The 23,197-nt window shown below is 50.9% G+C and overlaps 2 protein-coding genes across 5 annotated transcripts; one reads left to right on the top strand and one right to left on the bottom strand.

Annotated features, from left to right (window-relative positions):
- The first annotated feature begins 724 nt into the window (after positions 1-724).
- Positions 725-11,068, top strand: EPX (eosinophil peroxidase). The gene is made up of 13 exons (XM_081161548.1): positions 725-909; positions 1,015-1,108; positions 1,344-1,513; positions 1,709-1,826; positions 1,957-2,086; positions 3,101-3,307; positions 4,471-4,789; positions 6,195-6,355; positions 6,743-6,998; positions 7,429-7,599; positions 9,649-9,886; positions 10,463-10,675; positions 10,992-11,068. Exons 1-12 carry the CDS (start codon positions 777-779, stop codon positions 10,662-10,664), a joined length of 2,199 nt encoding a protein of 732 aa, XP_081017674.1. The 5' UTR covers positions 725-776; the 3' UTR covers positions 10,665-10,675; positions 10,992-11,068.
- Positions 11,010-22,940, bottom strand: MKS1 (MKS transition zone complex subunit 1). Of its 4 annotated transcripts, XM_081161549.1 has the most exons (18): positions 22,804-22,940; positions 22,321-22,430; positions 20,962-21,032; positions 20,367-20,522; positions 18,896-18,993; positions 18,599-18,727; positions 18,225-18,329; positions 17,455-17,563; positions 16,856-16,912; positions 15,734-15,776; positions 15,414-15,479; positions 14,570-14,640; positions 14,158-14,227; positions 13,947-14,054; positions 13,146-13,279; positions 12,555-12,637; positions 12,372-12,469; positions 11,013-12,289 (listed from the first exon to the last, which is right to left on the bottom strand). In XM_081161549.1, exons 1-18 carry the CDS (start codon positions 22,881-22,883, stop codon positions 12,198-12,200), a joined length of 1,680 nt encoding a protein of 559 aa, XP_081017675.1. In that variant the 5' UTR covers positions 22,884-22,940; the 3' UTR covers positions 11,013-12,197. The 4 variants fall into 4 exon arrangements, with proteins under 4 accessions (XP_081017676.1, XP_081017675.1, XP_081017677.1 ...); XM_081161550.1 differs by lacking the exon at positions 20,367-20,522 and having other exon boundaries at positions 11,010-12,289; positions 22,804-22,905; XM_081161551.1 differs by lacking the exon at positions 12,555-12,637 and having other exon boundaries at positions 11,014-12,289.
- Between the last annotated feature and the right edge of the window lie 257 nt (positions 22,941-23,197).

Raw genomic sequence — 23,197 nt, 5'->3', positions numbered from 1 at the left:
GGTGTTTACTGTGACATCTCACTGTGTCCCCCAGATGGCCCCATGAGGTAGCCCCTTTAATTTTCAAGCCCTGACTCAATTATTGCCTCACCTTCTACTGGCATCTTAGAGAGCTAGTAGGATATGGAGTAAGGGAGAGTGGCTGAATCATTAATCCTACATCATGAATTCACCCAACAAACATTTATTGAGCACCTACTGAATGCCAGCCCTTGTTCTGGGCAGGGGGTGAAGGAGGATGGTGTATGGGGAGATACTACAGTAAGGCAGACCCAGTTTCTGCCTTAGTGGGGAAGGAGAAGACCATTTCCAATCATCTGGCCCAGGGGCCATTTTAGGGGTGTGGAAACTGAGGCCTGGGGATGGGACGTGACCATACATACTAGTGGGTGGCAGGCCCAGGCCCAGTCCTCTGCTGAGGGATGCTGTGCCTCAGTCACCAGCAAATATTCCCTGAGCAACCCGGGCTCTGAGAGATACATATCAGTGAACTCAGTGCAAAGAGGGTGGGATGGGGTGAGTGGCTAGGTCCCCAGGATGGTGAGTGGCGAGGAGGGGTGTTTCAGTGTCATGACTCCCCCCAAAATAAGAGGGAAGTTCTAGAGCTCCACCTCAAGAGGCTGGGCTTCTGGGGCCCAGAGCTCCCCTCCCACACCCTAGGACTGGATATAAAAGTCCCTTCCCAGCTGCTTCCAAAGAACAACAGGAGGAGGGAGAGGTCAGCTTGGGGTCCTCCAGGTGACAGGGGAGTAGGGGAGTCCACCAGTACGCAAGACATGGGTGTCGCTCATGTCACTCGTTGCCCCGCTGTGGCTGGGGGTCTCCTTGTGAAGACGAAGCTGCTCTTGGCCCTGGCAGGGGTCGTCGTCACTCTTGTCCTAGCCCAGCCTTGTGTGGGCACTGCCCCAGGTAATGCCCCTTGGACGGCCAAGGAGAAGGTCAATGGAGGGGGAAGGGCTTGGGTCTGGGGGGCTGTGGCTCCCCTGGATCCTGAGTCTCCTTCCCTCTGAGCAGCTTCCCTCAGGGCAGTGGAGACCTCGGTCCTTCAGAGCTGCATAACAGAGGCCAAGTTGCTGGTGGATGCCGCCTACAATCAGACTCAGAGGAGGTGGGCCTGGGTCTGGGGTCTGTGTGGGCCCGGAAGGGTCGATGAGGGAGGACGGGCTCCATTCAAGGTCATTTCACCCATCACCCTGCCCCGGGCCCATGGGGCAGTGCCATGCTGGCAGAGCCTCCCTCCCATCCGTATATCTGCCAGCACTCTCCCGCTGCCCACCGCCTGGGATGGGGCTCCGCAGGGGCCCTGCCTCCTTTGATCGGCCCTCCCCCCTCCTTCTGGGCAGCATCAAGCAGCGCCTTCGCAGCGGCTCTGCCAGCCCCGCGGACCTCCTGTTCTACTTCAAACAACCGGTAGCGGCCACTAGGACAGTCGTTCAGGCTGCCGATTATATGCACGTGGCCTTGGGGCTGCTGGAAGAGAAGTTGCAACTCCAGGAGTCCTTCAATGTCACTGGTACTGTGCTCCCCACTGAGCCCCCAGGGCTGCGCTGGCCTGGGAGTGGAAGGGAGCCGGGAGGGGGGAGGCAGGGTGCGCAGACGTGGGGTGTTGGGAGGGGGGAGGGTAAAGGGATGGGAGGTACAGAACAGATGAGCTCGGGAAGGAGCTAGGATCCTGGATCCAGGCCCCTGGCCCCTGCCCCACCCCCAGATGTGCTAACGGAACCCCAGCTGTGGCTGCTGTCCAAGGCCAGTGGCTGTGCCGTCCAGGGCCAGGAGGAGGCGTGCGGTAGCAAGTATCGCACCATCACCGGGAGATGCAACAACAGGTGGGTGCCAGGGGCTGCACCTGACTCAGCTGGGGGACTCCCTTCCCTCCCCACCCATCCCTACACACCAAGTGGTGTCCAGGCCCGCTTGGGTCAGCCAAGTGCTGACCCGGCCCACCCCCTGCTGCAGGAAGAGACCCTGGTTGGGGGCCTCCAACACCCCCCTGGCTCGCTGGCTGCCGGCCGAGTATGAGGACGGGCGGTCGCTCCCCTACGGCTGGAACCCTGGCAAGAGGCGCAGTGGCTTCCTCCTCCCTCTTGTGAGTTGGGGCTGAGGACCTGGAAGATGCTTGATCTCAGGGTGTGTGTGTGTGTGTGTGTGTGTGTGTGTGTGTGTGAAAGTACAGCCCAGAGTCAGCCAGCCAGACTGGGATCCAGGCTCTCCCCCTGGCTGGCTGGGTGACTTTGGGCAAGTAATACAGCTGAGTCTCGGTTTCCTCATCTGTAAAACAGCAGTAAAACCTGCCTCATGTTGCTGGTATGAATATGAAATAAATATTAAATAAACATCCATATGGGATATAATCTATTAAGGCTAATCATTACAGTATTTTTTTCTGAATTAGTGTCAAAGTATCTTGCTAACTACAGGAATGAGCAAAAGTAGGTTTACAGTTCTGAGTATGCAAAACACAGAGTTTGTTGTTGTATTATTAATTATTGCATTATTTATTTGCATTACAACTGTAGACTTACTTTTGCTTACCCTTTTATAAAGGGCTATGCACCTTCATCTAGCTATATCTATTGATCTTTGTATACTATTTTACACTTATCAAGTCACCAATTTTCTATCCATGTCAATATAACAATCATCTACCCATCTATCAAAACTATTTATTAATTTTTCTTTCATCGATCTATCCATTCTCTCTATATTTGTTATCCATTACCTAGCAACTAGTCCATGCATCTATCAATCATGTCTATCATCCAGTTATCCATTAGGTTATAAATTGACCTATCGATTTGATGTAATAACCTCTCTGGAAATGCTGGCGGGGTCTGAGCCAGCCAACCTGGCCTCTCCCCTTCTCGTCCTCCTGGACTCCTCAGGAGCCAGGCCAGAAACCCTCCTTCTAGGAATGACAGCCACAGAGGAGGTGGGACAAAGTAGGAAAGGGGAGGGGGGAGGGGAGGGCAGGAGAGGAGGAGAGACTCTGTGTTAACTCCAGTAGGGGCGACCTGCTGCCCCCTGAGTCCCCCGCTGGCTCCAACACTTTTTGGGGTTTAGAAGTCCCCCCCCCCCACATGCTGACCTATTTCCCCACTAGGTCCGGGCAGTGTCTAACCAGATCGTGCGCTTCCCAAGAGAAAGGTTGGCCTCCGACCAGGGCCGGGCCCTCATGTTCATGCAGTGGGGCCAGTTCATCGACCATGACCTGGACTTCACCCCTGAGACCCCAGCCAGAGTGGCCTTCAGTGCAGGCGTTGACTGTGAGAAGACCTGTGCCCAGCAACCCCCCTGCTTCCCCATCAAGGTACCCTCAGCCAGTCTCCCAGACCCCTGGCCTCCATCCTGGGCCAAGAGCTGGGGGTGGGGATCTGGAAGACTCAAGTGCCATCCTTAGGGAGCTGTTTGTGATGCTGGAGGGTCAGACAGAGACAAGAAGCAGAGCCTGGCATAAGCTCCAGTTCTGTGCGGGTTTGAGGGGTGGGGATGGGGCAGCCTGCCAGGAGGTTCAGTGCAGCCTTCACGGAACAGTGGAAGCCTCTGGCCTGCTGCTTTTGGAAGCCTTTAGGGCCTCTTAGCTCTCACCCTTCTCTCCTTCCTGGGGGGTCCGAGGGCCCTGCAGCTCTTACCAGTTCCTGGGATTGGGTTGTGAGCAGGGGGCTATCCTTCAGGCTGAGAGGCAAGGGTGGTGTGGAACACCAGGGAAGAAAAGATGCACTCCAGGGGGCAGAGCCTCTGCTGGGGAGATGGGGGGACACACGTGTACGCACTCATATACCCACACCCTCACCCTAATAGGTAAGGCGATATCCATGGGGCGTGGTATGGGTGAGGCATGACTTCTGAGGGCCCCTGCTGGCTCCTCCCTGTAGCAACTTTCCCCATCCTTCAAGCTCAGGTTCAGGGCACCTCCTCCGAGGAGCCTTCCCATATCTTCCTGTCTCACCTTTCACTTTTGGCTTTTAGATCAAGCATAGCAAACAGCACGTCAATTTAGAGTTACATTCCTATGTGTGTGTCTGTTTTCAACTGAATTGCCAGTTTCCTGCAGTGTGTGCTGAGCTTTGTTGATCTTCATGTTTCCAAACCATCCAGCACAGAAAGGTGCTTAGGAAATATCTGTTGAGTTGAACGGAATGAAAGAAGCAGAGGCCTAAATGTCAGGAGAACTAGGTTTCAATTCCTCTCTCTCCTGCTAACCGTTGTCACTTCCCGTCTCTGAGCCTCAGTTTCCCCACTGGGATAAGGAGGATCTAAGGCTTCATTCATTTCTAATCTCTCATGACTCTGATCCAAAGTGCTACGGACATTCAAACTGACCTGGTGAGCAGTGTGAGTCTGGATGAGTCAAGGAGGGCTTCCTGAAGGAGGAGAGTTTGGAGCAAAGTTTTGAAGCAGGTGTGGGAGAACCAAGAAGAGTAAGCTTGCTCTTAAGGGGCTGCAGTGTCACTGGTTCCTCTTCTACCTCAGATTCCGGCCAATGACCCCCGAATCAAGAACCAGCGAGACTGCATCCCCTTCACCCGTTCGGCGGCCTCCTGCCCCCAAAACAGGAACATCATTCGGAACCAGATCAATTCACTCACCTCCTTCTTGGACGCCAGCATGGTATATGGCAGCGAGGTCTCCCTCGCCCTGCGCCTCCGCAATCGGACCAACTACCATGGGCTACTGGCCATCAACCAACGTTTCAGGGACAACGGCCGGGCCCTGCTGCCCTTCGACAATCTGCACGACGACCCCTGCCTCCTCACCAACCGCTCGGCGCGCATCCCCTGCTTCCTGGCAGGTCAGACGGGGGCAAGGTGGTGTCTCCCTAGATATGGCCAGGCCCTGGGTTCTGGGCTTGGGATGCGGTGGGGTACATGTCTACAGACCTCAATAGTAGGCACATCATAGCACATCTGTAGTTGTCACAGGATCCGTAGGTTGTCAAGGGTCCCTTTGCAAACACCTGTTTATCTCCAGCAGTGCTGGCTGGTAGAAAGGTACCCCCATTTTGATCCAACACCCACCTATTGCTGTTCATTGTGTTTCTGGAACTTCAGAGAAGTTCACTCACTAATAGCCTCTTTACTTGAAAGCAGCTTTACTTCCGCCTGCGTTGTTTTCTTCGCTGGGCTGAATTCCCTTAGGTTTTTCCCCCCTCGCCCCCACTGTTGCTAGACACTGGTACCTGATACCTTCTTCCGGATGCACAATTTGAACCCTCCCAGGGCTCTTTGCCCCCATGTGATGGTTATGATAACTGGCGTCCTTTCTGGTTATTTAAGATATTTAAATTGCCATCTCTCATCCTTATGGCATCCCTGACAGGAGGCCACTATAATCACCCTCGTTTTATAGATGAGAAACTGGGGCTCAGGGGAGATGACTAATGTATCCAGAGCACAGAGTTCAGATGGCAGAGTCCACAGTGGGCACTCAAGTCAGGGTAGCGTCCAGGCCTGTGCTCTTTCCACTCTATTCCACCACCTTTTTCGTGGGGAGTTAGCTCCAGCCCCTTTTTAAAGGATTGTGGGGTTTTTTTCTTTGCACCTTCATGAGAGGTCTACTGAAGAGTGGATTAAATAAGGCCTTGTACAAAAAGGCTTAGTTCAAAGCCAGCAAATGCCTGTGAGTAAGGTCCACCTTCAGGAATCTACTTTGCTTCCTGGCCTCAAGGAGAAGGCCTGGCTACAGGAAGAGGCTCTGCCCAACCCTCCCTCCTGCGTAAGAGCAAGTCCAAAGCTGGGGGAAGGTCCTGTCCTCAGTAGAGAACATGCACATGGATGCAGTTCATGGGACAGAAAAGCTCATGGTCCCAAGTCAAGGTTCCTAGAGTCATCCAGGTCCCCCCACCAGCTGTGGATCTGGTCATCTTGTGGAACAGAATCATTAGGCAAAGACTTTCCTGTCTGAGACGGGCAGCTGCCCTGTGCTTTTTTTCCTACCTCACCCGAACCTGTTGCAGTCACTTAGGGATCCGAGACCCTGCTGTCCTCCCCTCCCGACCCGTTGTGTTGGGGAAGAGGGTGGCGGTCGGTGAGCTGCCCCACAGGACAGTGAGGAGATGGAGGGCCATGAGGGCCAGGAGCTTGGCCCAGGTCGGGAAGTCCCACCACCTTTCTCTAGTCCCCCAAACTCTGTCTGCTGTAGCAGAAGGACATTTCTCTGGGAAGAGCTATAGTGATTCTGAACTTGTGGTTTTCAAGGTGACTCTCGATCAAGCGAAACCCCCTTCCTGGCAGCTATGCACACCCTCTTTATGAGAGAGCACAACCGGCTGGCTACTGAGCTGAGACGCCAGAATCCCCAATGGACTGGAGACAAGCTCTACCATGAGGCTCGGAAGATTGTGGGGGCCATGGTCCAGGTAAGAAGCCCTGGGTCCTAGCATCCCCTAGAAGGAAATCTGGCATGAGAAGCAGTCTGAAAAAGTGGCTCCCGCCCTCTTTACCACATCCTTGGGGATGTGTCTCAAGTAAGTCAGGTCTGAGTGATTGTGTGTATACCTGAGAGCTGGCCTATACCCCCAATTCTGCCACTAACTCACGGTGTGACCTTCTGCATGTCATTCAGCCTCTCTGGGCTTCAGCATCTCCATCAGCCAATGGGAAACTAATATTGCTACATTTGACATGATGACATTCAAGAATTAACACGCCTGAGCATCCCTTTGAAAAGCCAAAGTTCTGTCCAAAGGTAAGGGTGTGGGGTAAGCAGCTGCTAAGGTAATTTCCTCCTACGTCTTCTCTTCCAGATCATCACCTACCGAGACTATCTGCCCCTGGTTCTGGGCAAGGAGCGGGCCAGGAGAACCCTGGGGTCCTACAGGGGGTATTGCTCCAATGTGGACCCTCGTGTGGCCAATGTCTTCACCCTGGCCTTCCGCTTTGGGCACACCATGCTCCAGCCCTTCTTGTTCCGCTTGGACAGCCGATACCAGGCCTCAGCACCCAACTCCCGTGTCCTGCTCAGCTCTACCTTCTTTGCCAGCTGGCGAGTTGTGCATGAAGGTGACCAGGTTTTCCAGAGGCAGAAGGGAGTGGGGTTGGGGAGCACACCCTCCCCCAGTTGGGCCAAGCCTACTGCCAGGAGGCCAGCTGGTGCTCAGGCCACCGCTAATCATCTCCCCAGGACAGTGAAAACAAGGCAGGTCCCACCAAGACCCTGTCATGGGCCTCCCATCCCCTCTGGGATTAGGGGTTTCTAAAGAGGAGACTAATGTCAGACTGGTGGCTTGTGGGCCTGAAAGAAGCTTGCCCTCCCTCCCTTTAAGTAGGTGTGACCATTTCCCTGACAGCCTTGGCTCTCTTCATGTCCACCCAGGCCTCTATTTTCTGAAATAATCATTACAGAACATGAGCGACTGGCTTATCCAGCTCTGAGCTACTTGGGCTTCCCAGAGGCTGGTCCAATGTGTGCTCTCACATTCCCCGCCCCCAGGTGGCATCGACCCCCTCCTCCGGGGCCTCATGGCCACCCCAGCCAAGCTGAACCGGCAGGATTCCATGTTAGTGGATGAGCTCCGGGATCAGCTGTTTCGGCAAGTGAGAAGGATCGGGCTGGATCTGGCGGCTCTCAACATGCAACGCAGCCGGGACCACGGTCTCCCAGGTGAGCGGCTGCCCACCCCTTCTCCCAGGCTTCGCTTGCACCAGGGCTTCTGCTGGTGGTGTGGTGGGGGCAGGTTTCAGAGAAGACTCTTGGTGCCTGGGACTGTCTACAGAAGGTGCTGTGGCTCAGAGGCACGCAAGGCCAAGGCTGATGCCGTAGAGCCTTCCTGGGACCACTTTTGCTGTCCTGCCACTTCTCCATCTGTTTCAGGGTCTTAGCTTTAGGTTCACAGCAGTACCAGGACCTGGGCACGGGGGATGAGCAAAGGCGATAAGGATTTTCCAAGTAGAGAGAAACAGATATAAAAGGCAGAGAGAACCGCTGCATTCCCCAGCACCCTGGCAAGTTCCAAGGGGAAAGGCTAAAGTTTCAGGGACAGAGAAACTGGCTTCTGGCTCTAAGTGGAGAAAGGCAGAGCCTGAGGCAGGATGGAGTGAAGTTAAGGCTGCCCTGGCTGTTTGGTGAGGACACAGAAAGCTTTATTCCAGGTTAAGAAGACAAATTAGGCATTTTGCTAGGAGCTTCCATGGATATTAACTCATTTAGTCTTCCCAGTGACCACAGTCACTTTTATAGAAAAGGAAATAAGCTCAGAGACACCCAGTAATTTGCCCAATGTCACAAAACTAAGACTCCTTCAGTAAAATCTGAATCAAATTCAAAATTTCTCCTTTCTTCCTCCTGTTCAATCCACAATGTTGGGGGAGGGCTTTGGCCACCACCTTGCTCCTCTCTCCTCCCCACCTTCTACTTTCCTGTCCACATACAACCCGAAACTCCATCTGCCTAAACTAATCTTTGTGTTATAACAGAGTGGGGGGAATTTCTGCTGCACTTGTGAGCACCTGGCAGGCCCACAGCAGGCACTCCAGAACCAGTTTCTTTCCTTCATGGCACTTGGGTGCTCCTGACAGCCGAAGAGCTTTGGCACCCCCTGCTGGAGAACTGATATTGCTCACCACCCAAGATGCCACAGAGAGATTCTGTTCCCTCAAAGCCTGTTCCCTGCAAGCTGTCCCAGAAATATTTTTCTGGTATCACCTCTTGCAGTCTATTCTAATCCTTCCAAGGTCCAACACCAAATGTGGAACTGGAAGACCTAGTTTGAACTCCACTTAACAGTAGAGTGAGTGACCTTGGAAAAGTCATGGGTATTGAAGCTCAACAAGTATCCATTGATAAAATGGGGATTACACAGAGAGGTTGGGAGGATCCTGATATCCACGCAACAGAGCTTAGCACTGGTAAAACATGACATGGCTTTCCTTTGTTCAGCTGGGGGATGGTGCTTGTGAGTTGTAGTTCAATGAATGATGTTGGGCTAGTGTTCCTTCAGGTTATGGCCAAGCCATCTCCTATTGATGGTCCCACCACATCAGGTGACCTGATTCTGGTATGAGATCCTGATAGCTGAGAAATCAGCATGGCTAGTCTTTGGCAGTTTCTGAGTAGGTGAAAAAATTTAAAAACAGCTTTATTGATATGTAATTAACATCTAAAATTCACCCACAGAAAGTATACAGTTCAATGACTTTAGTATAGAGTTGTGCATCGGTTACCATATCTAATATCGGAACATTTTTATCACTCACAAAAGAAACCTCATAACAATCAGTCCCCACTCCCACCCCGGCCCCTGACAACCACTAATCTTTCTGTCTCTACATATTTGCCTGTTCTGAACCTTTCCTATAATGGGATTATATAGCAGGTGGTTCTTTTCCGAGTAAAGTTTATCCATGCTTTTCATTCCTTGTCTTGTTCACTCACTTATTTCTTCACTGATTCACTCATTCTACAAACCGGATTGCGTCTCTTGTGTTCTAGGTACTGTCTTAAGTGCTACGCAGCCCTCAGTTTGATGCACACAAAGTATGGTTGTCCGCTGGCATTTGGTCTTTGGGTAGGGGCCTCTTCTGCCAACAGGGCTCCTGTTCTGCCTCATGTTGCCTGACCACAGAGCTCTCAGGAGAAATGTGGAGAGAAGCAGGAGCTAATGGGAGGACAGCAGGGGTAAAATTGAAACTGCTTCTGCCCCCTTCCCCTCAGGGTACAATGCTTGGCGGCGCTTCTGTGGGCTCTCCCAGCCCAGGAATCTGGCACAGCTTAGTCGAGTGCTGAAAAACCAGGGTTTAGCAAGGAAGTTCCTGCAGCTGTACGGGACTCCTAACAACATTGACATCTGGATGGGGGCCATTGCTGAGCCTCTTTTGCCGGGGGCCCGCGTGGGGCCGCTTTTGGCTTGTCTTTTCGAGAACCAGTTCACAAGAGCCCGAAGTGGAGACAGGTAAGTGACCCGACCCTAAAACCAGCCCTAGGGCAGGGAGGAAAAGCACTAGCACTCACAGACCCAACAATGAGGGAAAGTGCTCTTTTTAGCTTCATTTCTTCCAAGATCACAAAATCTGAGACCAGTAGGCTCCTGGAGAGCTTGGTCAGAGGGAGAGAGACCACTGACCCAGGGAGGCTGATACTGCCTGAGCTGTAAGCACCTCTAACCCAGGCGGCTTCTCGGCCTTGCTGTTCCATTCCCACAGCCTCACTAAACAGTCCTGGAAAACATGGGCAGGAAGGGCTACACCTGGTTTCCCTCCAATAAGTTTGTGGTTTAAGACCTGACTTATTTGGATTTGGCCTTTTCCTAGGTTCAAATCCAGCCCTGGCCACTTAAGTTACTGTGTACTTAATACTGGGCAATGTACTTGACCACTGCACTGGTCTCTTCATTTGTAAAATGGGAATAATACCTATTCTGCAGGACATTTTTGAGAACTGAATGACAATGTACCTAGCACACAACAGGTGCTCACTATATGCTAATTCCTCCCCAACCTTCACCCACATCTCTCAACTGTCTTGGCAGGTTCTGGTGGGAGAAACGAGGTGTTTTCACCAAGAGTCAGCGCAGAGCCCTGAGACAGATTTCCTTGTCTCGAATTGTGTGTGACAATACCGGTATCACCGTGGTTCCAAAGGAAATCTTCAGGGCCAACACCTACCCCCGGGGCTTTGTGCATTGCAGCCAAGTCCCCAGGTTGAACCTGTCAGCCTGGAAAGGCAAATGAGGCCTCTGCAGGTAAGGGGAGGCTTTCCCCAAGAGCCCTGGGTGGGATCAGGCCCTCACTTCCTTCTCCAGATGGGACGGCTGAGTCCTCTTAGGCCTCTAAGCAGGGACAACAGAACTTGTCACTGGGGGCAGGGTACTCTTTCCTAGTGGCCTCCCAGTATGCTAGCTTCTGGGCTGACAGTTAATCCCATCCAGGGCCTAGAACTTTGGGGGGGATGTTTAGGAAGGACCCAGCTAGCCTTGGCTTAGTCATCAACACCCTGAAACAGCTCATCTCTGGATGTCCAGCAAGTTCCTCACATGTCCACTTCTGCTGCTTCCGCAGGACTCTGTCCCAAGCCCCTGACCTTGGAGAGAGGGAAGCTGGGGAAGACCACGAGTTTACTTTTTCCCCTGGAACAAACCATATCCTGATGCTTTTGCTGGCTGCAGCTCTGAGCTGGTTCTCTGGCTAGGAGGGATAGCTAGGGTGCCCAGCAGCAATGAACCTGCCTTGGGAGCCAAACAACGAGGTTTTGGAGCCTATGCAAGATGTTAACTGGAGGGTTTCCAGCCACTTTCTTACTGTTCCCAGCCCATCCCTGACTTCTGCCCATGACTGGGAGACCCCACAGTCCTCCTCAGAGCCTGCAGGCTGGGTGGCCTGCTCTGCTTCTGCCAATAAAACACTGCTGAGGGCAGGAGCCAGTCTCTGCTTTGGGCTACGGAGGGTGTGGCCTCATCCCATGCTTTGCTGTGCTTGTTAAGGGGACTGCTGCTAAGGCCCAGCTGCACTCGCCTCTAAGCCTCTCCTGGGGACTAAGAGAATCAAAAGAAACACTCTGGAGTAGAAAAGAGCAGCAAAGGGAAGGGCGGCAGCACAGGGGCCCCAACATTAGAATACCTCAACCACACCAGCCACCTGAGCAGAGAAACAGCCAACAGAATGTCAGTCAGTATAAAAAGCTTTTATGTATAAAAAACACAATAAAAGATATCACCCAGTCAGCAGAAAAGACTGGGCAGTGTCTTCAGCCTTCATTTTCTCCAGAAATAGTTGTATCACAAAAAAAACAAGCCTCACGCAGACGCGGCTACCCTGGAGAGGAGAGGCTGACTCCTGGCTGGGAATTTAAGGTCTCGCTTTCCTGCCTTCTTGAGCCACCATCTGTGAAGAGGTTGTGGAGAAGGCAGCACCCTGCAGCCCACGGCTACTGAGACCACGGACAAGCCAGAGAAGGGGTTGTGTCGAGGACAGAACTTACTATGGGGTTTTCCCAAACTAGTCTCAAACCGAAAAACATGCCTTGTTGCGATGCCCACTTGCAGTAGCTGAAATATGAATATGGGGGCCACAGGGTCTTGGGCTTCACTGACACAAGGCAGGGAGAAAGCCCTGCAGAAGACTAGGCAGAGGGGCGGGCCTGGGCATTTTCTCAGTTCTTCCGGTTCTCGGGAGGTCTCCAATAGGAAAGAAGAGGAGGAGGGAGAAACGCAGCCTTAGCTGTCACTTTTCTTGTCCTCTTGCACGGAGGGACAGAGCTACCACAGGCTAGGAGACCGAGGTTCCCGAGGGGCTCAGGAGGTCCTGGGGAAGGCTTTCTCGGGCCTCCTGCATGCGGCGCCGGGCGCGGCGGAAGGCCTCTGGGTTGGAAGCAAACACAGTAGTCAGCTGCCATGGCCCATGCTGACCCCGGGTGGCCAGCGGGCGGGACGGGGCACCTACCCAGTACATTGTGAATGGAACTCTGCTGGCTAAATCCTCCCAGACGGTCCAACACGCTCCGCACCCTTTTCCGGAGAGAACTGGACTCCATGAAGGCCCTGCAGGGGAGCGTGCCACATGGCCAAGGCTCTCTCCAGACCCCAGGGATGAAGAGCCCCAAGGCAGAGGGCCAGGGTCACTCACCTGGACTGCTGCAGACAGTGTAAGCGGAAGGTGACACTACCAGTGGTCTCTGTGCGGAGCCCAAAGCGGCTCAGACGCTCCCCCTGTGGCAGTTAGACAGCATGGGTTCTGCAGTCTCCAGACCCCAGGCACCATGCTGGCCTCGCCCCCTCTCCCATTCCCGTTCTTGGGGAAAACAGCCGTTGTGGAAACCTCATTCCATCACCCAGACTCCATCACCTCAAGGCAAACACTGGCTCCTAACTGTAAAGCAGGGGCCACTCCAACGTCACTGAGAATAAGTCTTGCAAGCTTCCTGCTCACCCTCCCCACCTCTGGTTATCAAGGCCTCGGTGATGGGCTGGAAGGAGGGGCTGGTTATTCTGACAGGGACCAAGGGGAACCTCGAGTATGCTATTTCCCAGAGACCTCCTAGGACAGCAGTGGAGATATTTGTACCTGGCTCAAAACATGGCTTAAGAAACAGGAAGGAAGGGGCTAAGTAATAATGAAGCAATGAACAATTAAGGGGCCTAACCCAGATCCCACCTGCTGTAGGTGAGACGGGAACATAAGTTCCCAGCATGAAGTTTCTGCAGAGACAAAAATCACCTTGAAGGTTCCTGGGATCCGCACATAGGAGAGGTCCTCCAGTTCCAGGGAACCACCAATGAAAAACCTCCTCAGCTCAGCCACTGTGCCAAGCTCCATGGGTCTCCACGTGGAGACTGTCAGGGTGTGTGAGCCTGCGCAGGGAGAGGGCAATGAGGCCAGGGCCAGAAGGGGCACGTCATCCTTTGCTGACTCCCCAACAGTGACACTGGCCTAGTCACCACTACAACACCTGTTCTGGTGACAGTCTGATGTCTGGTGAAGATTATCATAGCAGTAGTTTAGGGCAGCATTTGGAAATTAATCCGAAATGGAAATCTCAGCTCCTCCCATTATTACCCCTGTACCCAGGTTAAGTTTCTTAACCTTTCTGAGCCTCATTCTCACCTAGTAAAATGAAAATACCACCACCGCCTGCACCTCACAGAACAGCTGGAAGAACTAAATGGAAGCATTCAGCATAATGCCTGGCACACAATAAGGGACAGTGGCTATTATCTTAAAGTGAATGCTGAGCCACTTTGCCATGCAACTTCTCCCTCAAGGCTGCAGGTCAAATCAGAGGAGCACAGAGCAGATTCCAGACACTCAGGCTGCTCGACTTCACAGTTAGTTGTCGACTCCACTCAGTTGAAGGGAGGAAATTCCTCAACAGGAGCAAGGAATCTTGCAAGTTAAATGCTTCTAATTCCTAATTATCCCTACTTCTCCCTGGGAGCGGATGGATCTTTTGGGAGAGCTAGTCTTGTTCCTACGAGCTAGGGCATGGGGGCCACAGGAAGGGCAGGGACAAGAGGTCACCTGGGGTGGCGGGCAGCACCACAGCCCCGTAGCCTTCCACACGGTACCTCTGCCAGAAGTCCAGTGACAGGACCTCGCAGTAGAGCACTGGCCACTCCGGGAGAGCCTCTGCAAGCAAGGGAGAGAAACAGCTGGGTCCTGGGAGGCCCTCCCCCAGAAGGGGCACCACTGAGGAGGCCCGAGGCCCAGGATCAGCTGCTGAGCTACTCACCAGCTGATTCGTCCTCATGGAGGAAGGAGGCCTCAAATGAGAATGGATAGGAGAAGTAGGCCACCTTGTCCTAAAAAGAGGAGCGTCATTTTATACTCAGTGTCATGGGGTAGGCAAGGCCTCACCTGAGATTTATTCTCCATGGCCAATAAGGTCACCTTCATAGGGGGAAAGAAAAACTATCACCCAGGTAGGAAGTAAAAGGCTTAGGCAAAGGGACACCCAGTTAGAAGCTGCTCCCATTCCCCCCAAAGCAGCAAAAGGACCCTGGGACTAGCATCCCTGCAGAGCCGCCACAGGAGGGCTACACCCAACTCTGAATTTCCCTGGCGGGGGTGGCTGTTGGCCTGATAAATCTTCAGATGGATCAGAGCCCTACTCCCTTCCAGGTACCCCCTCTTGTTTTCCATACCATTCCCAGGGACTTGGTGGCACAGGTCTGTGTTATTCCTGAGAGCTGCTGGAATGTTGGGCTTGACCAGTCTGAAAGCCATAGACAATAGATAGTAAATTTACCTGGGAGGAGGGCAAGTAGTTGAGAAAGAGACAAAGTTCCTTCATCCACTCATTCACTCGATCAATCATTCACTTAACATTTACTGAGTGTCTACTCTATGCCATGACCAGTCACTGGGGATATCTCGGTGACCAGACAGAAAAGATCCCTGTGTCTCATGGACCTAACCTTCTCATGGGAGGGAGACTGACAACCAACAAGAGGCCATTAGGTGGTGTACGATGCTGCACTAAACTAAAACGGGGTGAAGGAACCAAGTGGCCTGGAGGTCCATTTAGACTGAGTGGTGAGGGATGACCTCTCAGAGGTGACACTTAGGCCGAGGCCTGAACTCAGGAAGAACCAGTAGTGCAAAGATGTGACAGAAAGGGGTTCAGACACAGGAAATGGTCCTGAAAAGGCCCAGCCTTGGATACTGGAAAAGTTTAAGATGAATAGAAGATGAAGAATCAGCCAAGGAGGCTGATGATCTACCCAAGAGAGCGAAGAGAGAAGTATGGAGCCAGAAGCCAAGGGAAAAGTTTCAGGGAGGAAAAGTGAGCCGTGTCACATGCTCATGAGAGGTCAAGTAAGGTGAAAGCAGAGAGGTCGCCATGGGATCTGACAAACTGGAAGCCATCTATGGCCATGAAAAGAACAATAACAGTTTTGATGCAAGAGCAGGGAAGGAGGCCTGACCAGATGCCTGTAGAAAACTTTCAGGATGGGTATAAAAAAGAGACTTATGAATATTACTTACGAGTAGTTGGTAATTCCACAAAGAAGTGGACGTAGAGATTGTCATACTCATAGCCTTGGGCTGAAACTAAGAAAACAGGAAACTATTTCAGCCTATTCTCCTATCCTCCTTGGCACCCACCCAGTCCTAAAGGATCTATACACTTCCGGAAGTCTCTCAAGGGCCAGGAACTCTCTTGTGTTTCCAGGAAAGACTCATGGCTGAGTTTTCCAAGTACTGCAGACAACCCAAGGCCTCCATTGGAGCTAGGTGGACTACTTCACAGCTCCATCGGGGCATGTGATAAAGCCTAAGAGATCTGTGTGTGGCAAGACACTTACCTACCTCTCCATTTACAAAGAGCCGGAGGGTACCTGGGACAGTCTAAGGTAGAGAGAAGTAGGACAGATCAGGAGGTGTGGAGGGAATCAGCACTTCTCCAACCTGCCCACAAATCCCCGGAAGACCTGACATTGGATGTCAGATCTGGATGTGTCCCTAAATGCATTTCCTTCTCACCCTGCAACTTCGTAGATTTGTTTCCCAAAATATCTAAAATTTGTAATGTAGAAAAAAAAGTACATAATTTAAATGGTAGGGAGGGCAACACAGCATGGGAAATTTAGAAGATTATCCAGGGGAGGCCGTAACAGCTGTCCTTCAGTGTGTGCTGGAAGGCTGGAGACCCTGTTCCCCCTTGATGGCTGGGGTCAAGAAACTAGGGAGTTTCACAATTTAGGTATTTGTATAGCTATCTTATCTAACTTTATAACCTGACCATCTGTTGCTAATGCAATATGAAACTAATAAAAGTTAAATTTTTAGAGAGAGAGAGGGAGACCAGTGGGTAATCCTATCCTTGTTTCCAGATTTAGAAATGGAGCTCCTGGAATGAGGGGACACCAAGAATAGGGCCATAAAAAAGCTGACCTAAACTGTTTTGTTTAGTTTTTAAAGAGCCAAACTATTTAACAAACAGAACCAACACCCCTTCCCTCTCTATGGGGCCCTTAGGAAAATATACACGTGAAGTGAGGAAGATATTTCCATCTTTATATTTATTTTTAAAATCAATTATAAAGCAATATATGAATGCATTACCACTGAAGAGATTCAAAACGACGTTAAGTGTAGAGAGTAAAAACAAGCACCCCCTGACATATTGCTCTTGGCACCCAGGATTCATCTCCTATCTCCCAGTCCCACCCTCTCCCCAGAAGAAGCCACCCACAGCATGCGTGTACCCTTTAAGGCCTTTTCTATGTACCAACAGTTCTATAATAATATGCAATGTTTTAAAAACATCAACAAGGACTATTCTCTGTATGTTCTTTTTTACTTTCTTTGATACTGAAGAGTACGGTATGTCCTGGGGACCTTTAAGAGAGGCTCTACGACTCAGCTGCAGTCAGAATGCTCTGCCTGAACCCCGCTCACAGTGCTGCAGGAAGCCAAGCACTCACCATCTCAAAGTCAGTGCCCACGAGGCTGCTGAGATACTCCTTGTGCCGGCCATAGAGCTGCAGAAGGAAACCAAACCAAAACCCAAGATGTGACCCAAGCCAGACCAGAGTTCAGTTCAGAATGGGAGAAAAAAAGCAATAATGGGAAGTACCACAGAGAACTGGAGGCCTAAGTCCCAGCCACTGACATTTAAGTGAAACACAGGGGCTGTAGAATCCACTGGCCTGGGACCGAGTCCTGGCTCTACACGTACAAGCTACATGACCCTAGACAGGCTGCTTAGCTTCTCAGCCTGTTTCCTCACTTAGAAATGGTAGTAATAAAAGTAATTACCTCAAAGAGTTGTTATACGGTCTAAATGAAATAAAGTATGTGAAATACCTAGCCAAGAGGACGGTAAACATTCAAATAAATGGTCGTGATGATGATGATGATGTTCTAACACACACTTGGGTTTGATATGTTGGCAATGCTTCCTAAGTCAGGAGAGAGCCATTAAGAGCAGACCTGGCGACTGCTGACATCAACCTCGGACATGGTCTCAGCTCCCAGGTGCTGAGGCTCACCCCTGTGGTACTAGGGATGAATTGGCTCTTACATCCTTGAACACACGCTGCTCCCGCTCCTCCTCCTCTGGCTGTGCGAGGGAGGACGCATTGTCGATTGTATACTTCCACAGCTCCTGCTTCTCCCCGTCAGTCTCAATTCTGTGAGGTCAAAGCCACAAAAAGACCAGCTCTAATAACAAGGGAAGGGGCCCTCCAAGACCTAGCCCAGGGATGAGCCATCACTGGCCCCACACCTCACTTAGAGTATATGATGACAACAATGGCCAGAATGATGACTGGGAGAGGGAAACGGTAAAGCAAGGGGACCAGGCTAGACTCAGAGAGTATAGGTTCCAGGACCATTTCTGCTTCAAAGTCACGGTGAAACCCTAAAGCATGACATCCCTGTCACCCAGTTTTCTCACCTCAGAAACGGACAGGAGAGTCTAGGTAATTTCTAATTTACAGTCCTATTATTCCAGGACATGAAAAGGGAAAACAATAAGCCCAGAGGAAAAGCCCTGGCTGAGTTCATCACCCTGTTCTGGTTAGTCCCTATATTCAGGGCACAGAGAATTATTTTCACTTAACCACACTACTGAAGCTGTCACTTTTGAATTGGTGTAGTCGCACATTTCCTGAGAAGAGGATCCCCAATATCCTAGGGGTCAATGACCCAGAATAGAACATGAACCAGTACCTGGGAACTTAAATGTCAGAACAGATGAAGGGCTTTCTGAGCATCTCCTCAGCTCGGGCCAAGAAGGGAAGCCAAGAGAAAAAACGCCAGTCTCTGCCAGCCCTTTCTTTCCCTCCTCACCTGTAGGGTCCTTTGAGGCCAGTGAAGTCAGGTTTTACTGTGATCACACCATTGCTGTCCACCTTCAGAGTACAGAGGACATGTTCATAATTCTTATAGCCAAGCCTGGAAACCAGGGAACCAACATCAGGATCACTGGTCCCACCTCCAGGGAAAGAAGAGGTAGGTAATCAGAACACATCAGGAGAGAGGACAGAGGCTGCAGTAAAAATTATCACAGTAAACTACTTTCTTCTGAGAACAACGAAGAAGAATGAAAAGCAAGGAAGCCCCTCCCTCCCATGTACCCCAGGATAACTACAGCAGGTAGGTGACGGTTAGTGAGAGAAAACGATGGTGAGCCTCTGGGCTGGGCAGGGAGAAGCTTCACTCACTTTCCATAGGGCCCCAGGTCTGCCATAATGTACATTGTCTGAAGAGGGGTGTTGATGACATGGTTGTTCCTGATGAACTCTTCTGAGGGTTCCCAGGTGACAACTCGTGACTTGAGGATGCCACCTTCCCTGGGAGACACCACAGGAAGGGTCATTTCCCTGGGGCCCCCCAAAAAGCTTGGAGGAACACAGGGGAGCACACCCAGGTGGAGGTCTGCTACAGAACGGGAAGCCTGAGTTGTTGGACATACCGAGAACAAAGGCCCCCCTAGAGCCCCCATGCACACTTGCACTCACATCCCTCGCCTGTCCTGCCGTCGCCGCCTGACATTTGCCATTCGCTCAACCAAGAATGATGGCACCTCCCTGGTTGCAGTGGTCATTTTCTGACAGTGCTGGGAAGAAAGAGCATCCTTGTGTAATCCAGCTGGTCAGAGCCACATGGGACCAATTACCCAAAGGGAAGTCTTCCTTCTGAAACCTCATTGGGGACCTGAACCTAAAATTATTCCTCATAACATACATGCTAATGCAGGGGAGGAGTGGCACAAACAAGCCAAAGAAGATTCCTACCACACCTTGGTTTGCCCTGAAATTAGCAGCATATTAACCTTCAGAAGTGAGTCTGTTTATGCTAATATTAAAATGAGCCTGCAATTTCCGAGCACGTACCAGCAAAAAGTTGGGTGAGCCTGCCTGGTAGATGTTGACATTAACTAGGCAACTGGAAGATGCCAAATGGGATACAAGTATTCCATGGAAAATCCTTGCATGGGAACTGAGCACTAACTGTAATTTTATTCACTTTTCCAAAACACACAACCCAAATTTTATGTGCTACCAACCCACAGCTTTCCTAACAGAGGCATCAATCTTTCAAAAACATTCACTTAACAACTGTTCCTTGCAGAGATCTACAAGGTTGTAGACAAAACTCAGAAAATAGAGGCTCTACCCTCCCTCGAGGAGTTTAAAATCTCGCTGAGAAGACAGACCATATCAGGTAATGACTGAAGAAAGTGTTAAACAAGTCCACCAGGCTATGTTGGCATAATTGAGGGAAACTGAGGACATAAGCCATTGGCTGTACTGAATTCCTCTTCAAACATATACACTCAGAGTTTTGGCTGAATCCTCTGGTGAATTTCATCTAGATCAGCAATTTTCAACAAGTGTACAGTAAAAATTTTTAAAACATGTAATACTTGACTAATTTAGTCAGGGGCACTGACCTCTTTTACCTTAGATTGTCAAATAAAAAAATGACAACAGCCAACACAACAATAGCTGTCCAGTGTGAATGAAGCAAAATATACTTTTTTTTTTTTTTGTCAGATCAGCAAAAAATATAATATGCTTTTTGGTGTGCCACAGAATTTTAGTAGTTAGTTTATGTGTGCCATGAGATAAGAAAGGTTGAAAATCACTGATCTACATGGTTCTAGACTCCACCCACTTGTCTTATCTTATGAAGCATGGAGGAAGTCAAGCCTAGTGGCTCCTTCTCCCAGTTTGCAGCCTGCAAGCCTATCCTTAGAGACCCTGCAAGCTCCTCCAGGCCCTCCAGCAGGGAAGAGAGCAGAAGCCACACCACCTGTAGACTGTGCCTGCTCTACTCCAGCTTGCCTGCCAGCAGCACAAGGCAGTTCCTAGACAGGCTCTGTCACCCCTTAACAGACTCCTGATTTAACTCACAGAATCCAGTGAGGCCAGAAAGCTCAGGGAGGCAAAGGAGAAGGAAGCTATGGGACCTCAGAAAGAACAATACCTCCTCCAAATTGGTGTATCTATCAGAGTCAGTGTAGGTAAAGATTCGTCGGTTCTTCCTTCTACCTGAACCTTCCAGCTTCAGGATCTCTTGACGGTACTGATGATCCAAAGGGCTCTGACAAGCTGCTTCATTTTGGTACAGATCTACTTCAAACTGAGGTCACAAGGAAAGAGAGATCTACTGAGACTAGGTCAAACTTTTGTTCCTATAACTGCTTAATTAAAACAGTTCTATAGAGCTGATACAGTCTGACATATTTTCATAGCCAACTCTTATTTATTTAAAATAATTGAGGGCAGGGGATCCAAAGGATGTAAGAGCTAAAAGGAACCAGAGTGATGGTCTAATCCAACTCTGCTGATACTGATGGCATGTGGCCCAGAGATGAAAAGTGCCTCACCCAGGATCATAAAATTGGGTAATGGAAGTCACTATGCTACACTGCCCCTGTTAACATAACAGGAAATATAAACTGCTACAAGCTTTCTGGAAATTGGTTTGGCAATCTGTATCAATAATCTTTCCCTGCTACCAGCCAGGTGGAGGTGGACTGGGTGGAGGTAGACTGAGTAGACAAGTGACATTTGCTCACCTGGCTAAAGAGCTTCTCCTGCCACCCAATCACAACCTCCTCCTCTTCATCTTCATCTGGGCGGTGTCCACCTCCAAAGACAACAGGGTGAGTCAAATGTTTGAGCAAAACCAGCACCACTTCTTGTCCTATGGTTGGTTATCATCTAAGTCCCTGCTCTTATGTCTGCCACAAAACAAGTTGGAGTTCAGTGACTTATTAAGTAATCACTCTAGGCAAAGGTTGGAGAAGCTGTGGATGAATAGAAGCCAGGATTAAGACACACGAAGTGTTAATCACTACTCTAATTTGAATAAAAGGAAGACATGCCTTCCAGGAATTACTTCATCTAATGCAGTGTCAGTAGCTGAAATTTAGATCGAGGCTGAATAGCTCTTCCTCAATCCCAATTGTCTACATTTGCTTAAAAGAAACCCTGGCATTTTCATCTTTACTATTCCTGAAGCCATACATCCAGAATCACAAACACTGTAACCTTAGGACCAAGTATCAGGAAAGAAGAGGAAAGGCAAATAGATGATTATACAAAGAACCAAATACACTCCTGGCTGAGAATGCCTTTTTCAGAGACACATGCTTCACAACCCACCAGCCCACACTCTTCTTGTTCAGGACTATTTTTAACAGAAACAAAAGCAGAAGAGACTAGTGGCCTAAAACAGTTCACTCTTCTGCCTTCCCAGATAAGGAAAACTGCAAGAGCACAGTTGATGTTAATATGCACATTTTTCAAGCAGACCCCAATTTTTAAATTGTTTTTAAAAGTGTCTATATGTATACTTAGAATTTGGAGGATATTTTTTCTTAGGGGAAAAAAAAAAAAGCCACAAATGGAATTTAGGTTACCAGGAAAAATTTATAACACATCTAAAGTATGGTATTTGTTGTTTCACCACATTTAACTACAATTAAGATCAGTATCTTGCCCAGCCGGGCGTGGCTCAGCGGTCGAGCATCGACCTAGGATCCAGGCAATCCGGGGGTTTGATTCCCGGTCAGGGCACATGCCCGGTTGCGCTCTTGATCAATGACTCTCTCATCATTGATGTTTCCGTCTCTCTCTCTCCCTCTCCTTTCCTCTCTCTGAAATCAATAAAGATTTTTTTTTTTTTTAAAAAAAAGATCAGTATCTTGATGGCAGGAATCATGTCTTATTCCATTTTCAGACACAACATAATATAGCAGGTGAAATGCCTAATCAAACCCTGACTTCAACATTTACCAGCCATGTGCCTTTGGGCAAGGAACCTAACGTCTCTGCCTTTTCTCAGACTACAGCCTTTTCTGTCTTAAGCAGCAGCTACCACCCCAGGCCCTTCCCAGACACCCGAGGGGGACCGGTCACCACCATACACCCACTTGCGGTTGGGGGAGGCCTCAAAGTGCCCAAGTCTATGAGGTCCTTCCCGCGCTGGGTGGCAGGCTGGTAATGGAGGAAATTGCTTGATGTGATTCTTTGCAAGTGGACCCTGTCAGGAAAAGAGAGGCCCACAATAATCGGTAAAACACACACAATCCGATGAGCATAAGATGGGGGACACACAGAAAAGGGTGGGGCTACCAAGGTGTGCGGGGCGCACACAACTGAGGAGCCGCACCCCGCTCACCACCCCTAGGAGGAAGGGTGAGGCTGAGACTGTCCTGGGGACACGGGGCTCCGAGGACCTTGGGAGGGCTCGGTTAGGTCTGGGAGCTGAGGGCGGAGAGGGAGACGCGGGGAGGCCGCGGAGGCAGTGCTCAGGGTCGTAGGCAAAAGTGGGGGCGCCGAGCACCGAGAGGTGAAGTTCAGGCTCGAGCTATCTGAGAGCATAAAAGCACGGGGCTCCGGGACGCGGCGACTACCGGAGGCGCAAGTTGCGCACGGGGTCCCCGGAGCGGTACACAGCCTCCCCGGTGTCCGTGTTCCAGACGGTCTCCGCCATGACAGCTGCGACGCTCCGCGACGGCGCCGGAAAGCTCGCCGCGCGCACCCCCTCCACGACGGCGCCGGAAAGCTCGCCGCCCCCCTCCCCGTTCCCCTGGCAACGGAGTCGCGCGCCGCAGGATTCCCGGGCCGCCGAGGAGCTGCGCACGCGCAACCCTCGGCCCCCTGCGCGGCGCGGCGGCCGCTGGCCCAGCGCGGTCCCCGCGAGGCCGAGCCAGGGTCCCGCAGGGTCAGCGCCTATCACCCGTGGGAATGAGGTCCGCGCTCACCCAAGGCGCACTGGATGCACTTTACAAATGAGGAAACTAAGGC

This window comes from Miniopterus schreibersii (genome assembly GCF_964146895.1).
Source record: "Miniopterus schreibersii genome assembly, chromosome: 16".
Lineage (NCBI taxonomy): Eukaryota > Metazoa > Chordata > Mammalia > Chiroptera > Miniopteridae > Miniopterus > Miniopterus schreibersii.
The sequence above is the reverse complement of the archived record's forward strand: the minus strand, read 5'-3'. Positions and strand labels throughout refer to the sequence as shown.

Coding starts and splice junctions, on each gene's coding strand:
- EPX (XM_081161548.1), top strand. CDS start 777: ATGGGTGTCGCTCATGTCACTCGTTGCCCCGCTGTGGCTGGGGGTCTC. Junction 3,308..4,470: donor CCCCCTGCTTCCCCATCAAG/GTACCCTCAGCC, acceptor CTTCTACCTCAG/ATTCCGGCCAATGACCCCCG. Junction 6,356..6,742: donor TTGTGGGGGCCATGGTCCAG/GTAAGAAGCCCT, acceptor CTTCTCTTCCAG/ATCATCACCTACCGAGACTA.
- MKS1 (XM_081161549.1), bottom strand. CDS start 22,883: ATGGCGGAGACCGTCTGGAACACGGACACCGGGGAGGCTGTGTACCGC. Junction 18,728..18,895: donor CGGCAGGACAGGCGAGGGAT/GTGAGTGCAAGT, acceptor GGTGTCTCCCAG/GGAAGGTGGCATCCTCAAGT. Junction 14,641..15,413: donor TGTGGAATTACCAACTACTC/GTAAGTAATATT, acceptor TATGGCTTTCAG/ACTGGTCAAGCCCAACATTC.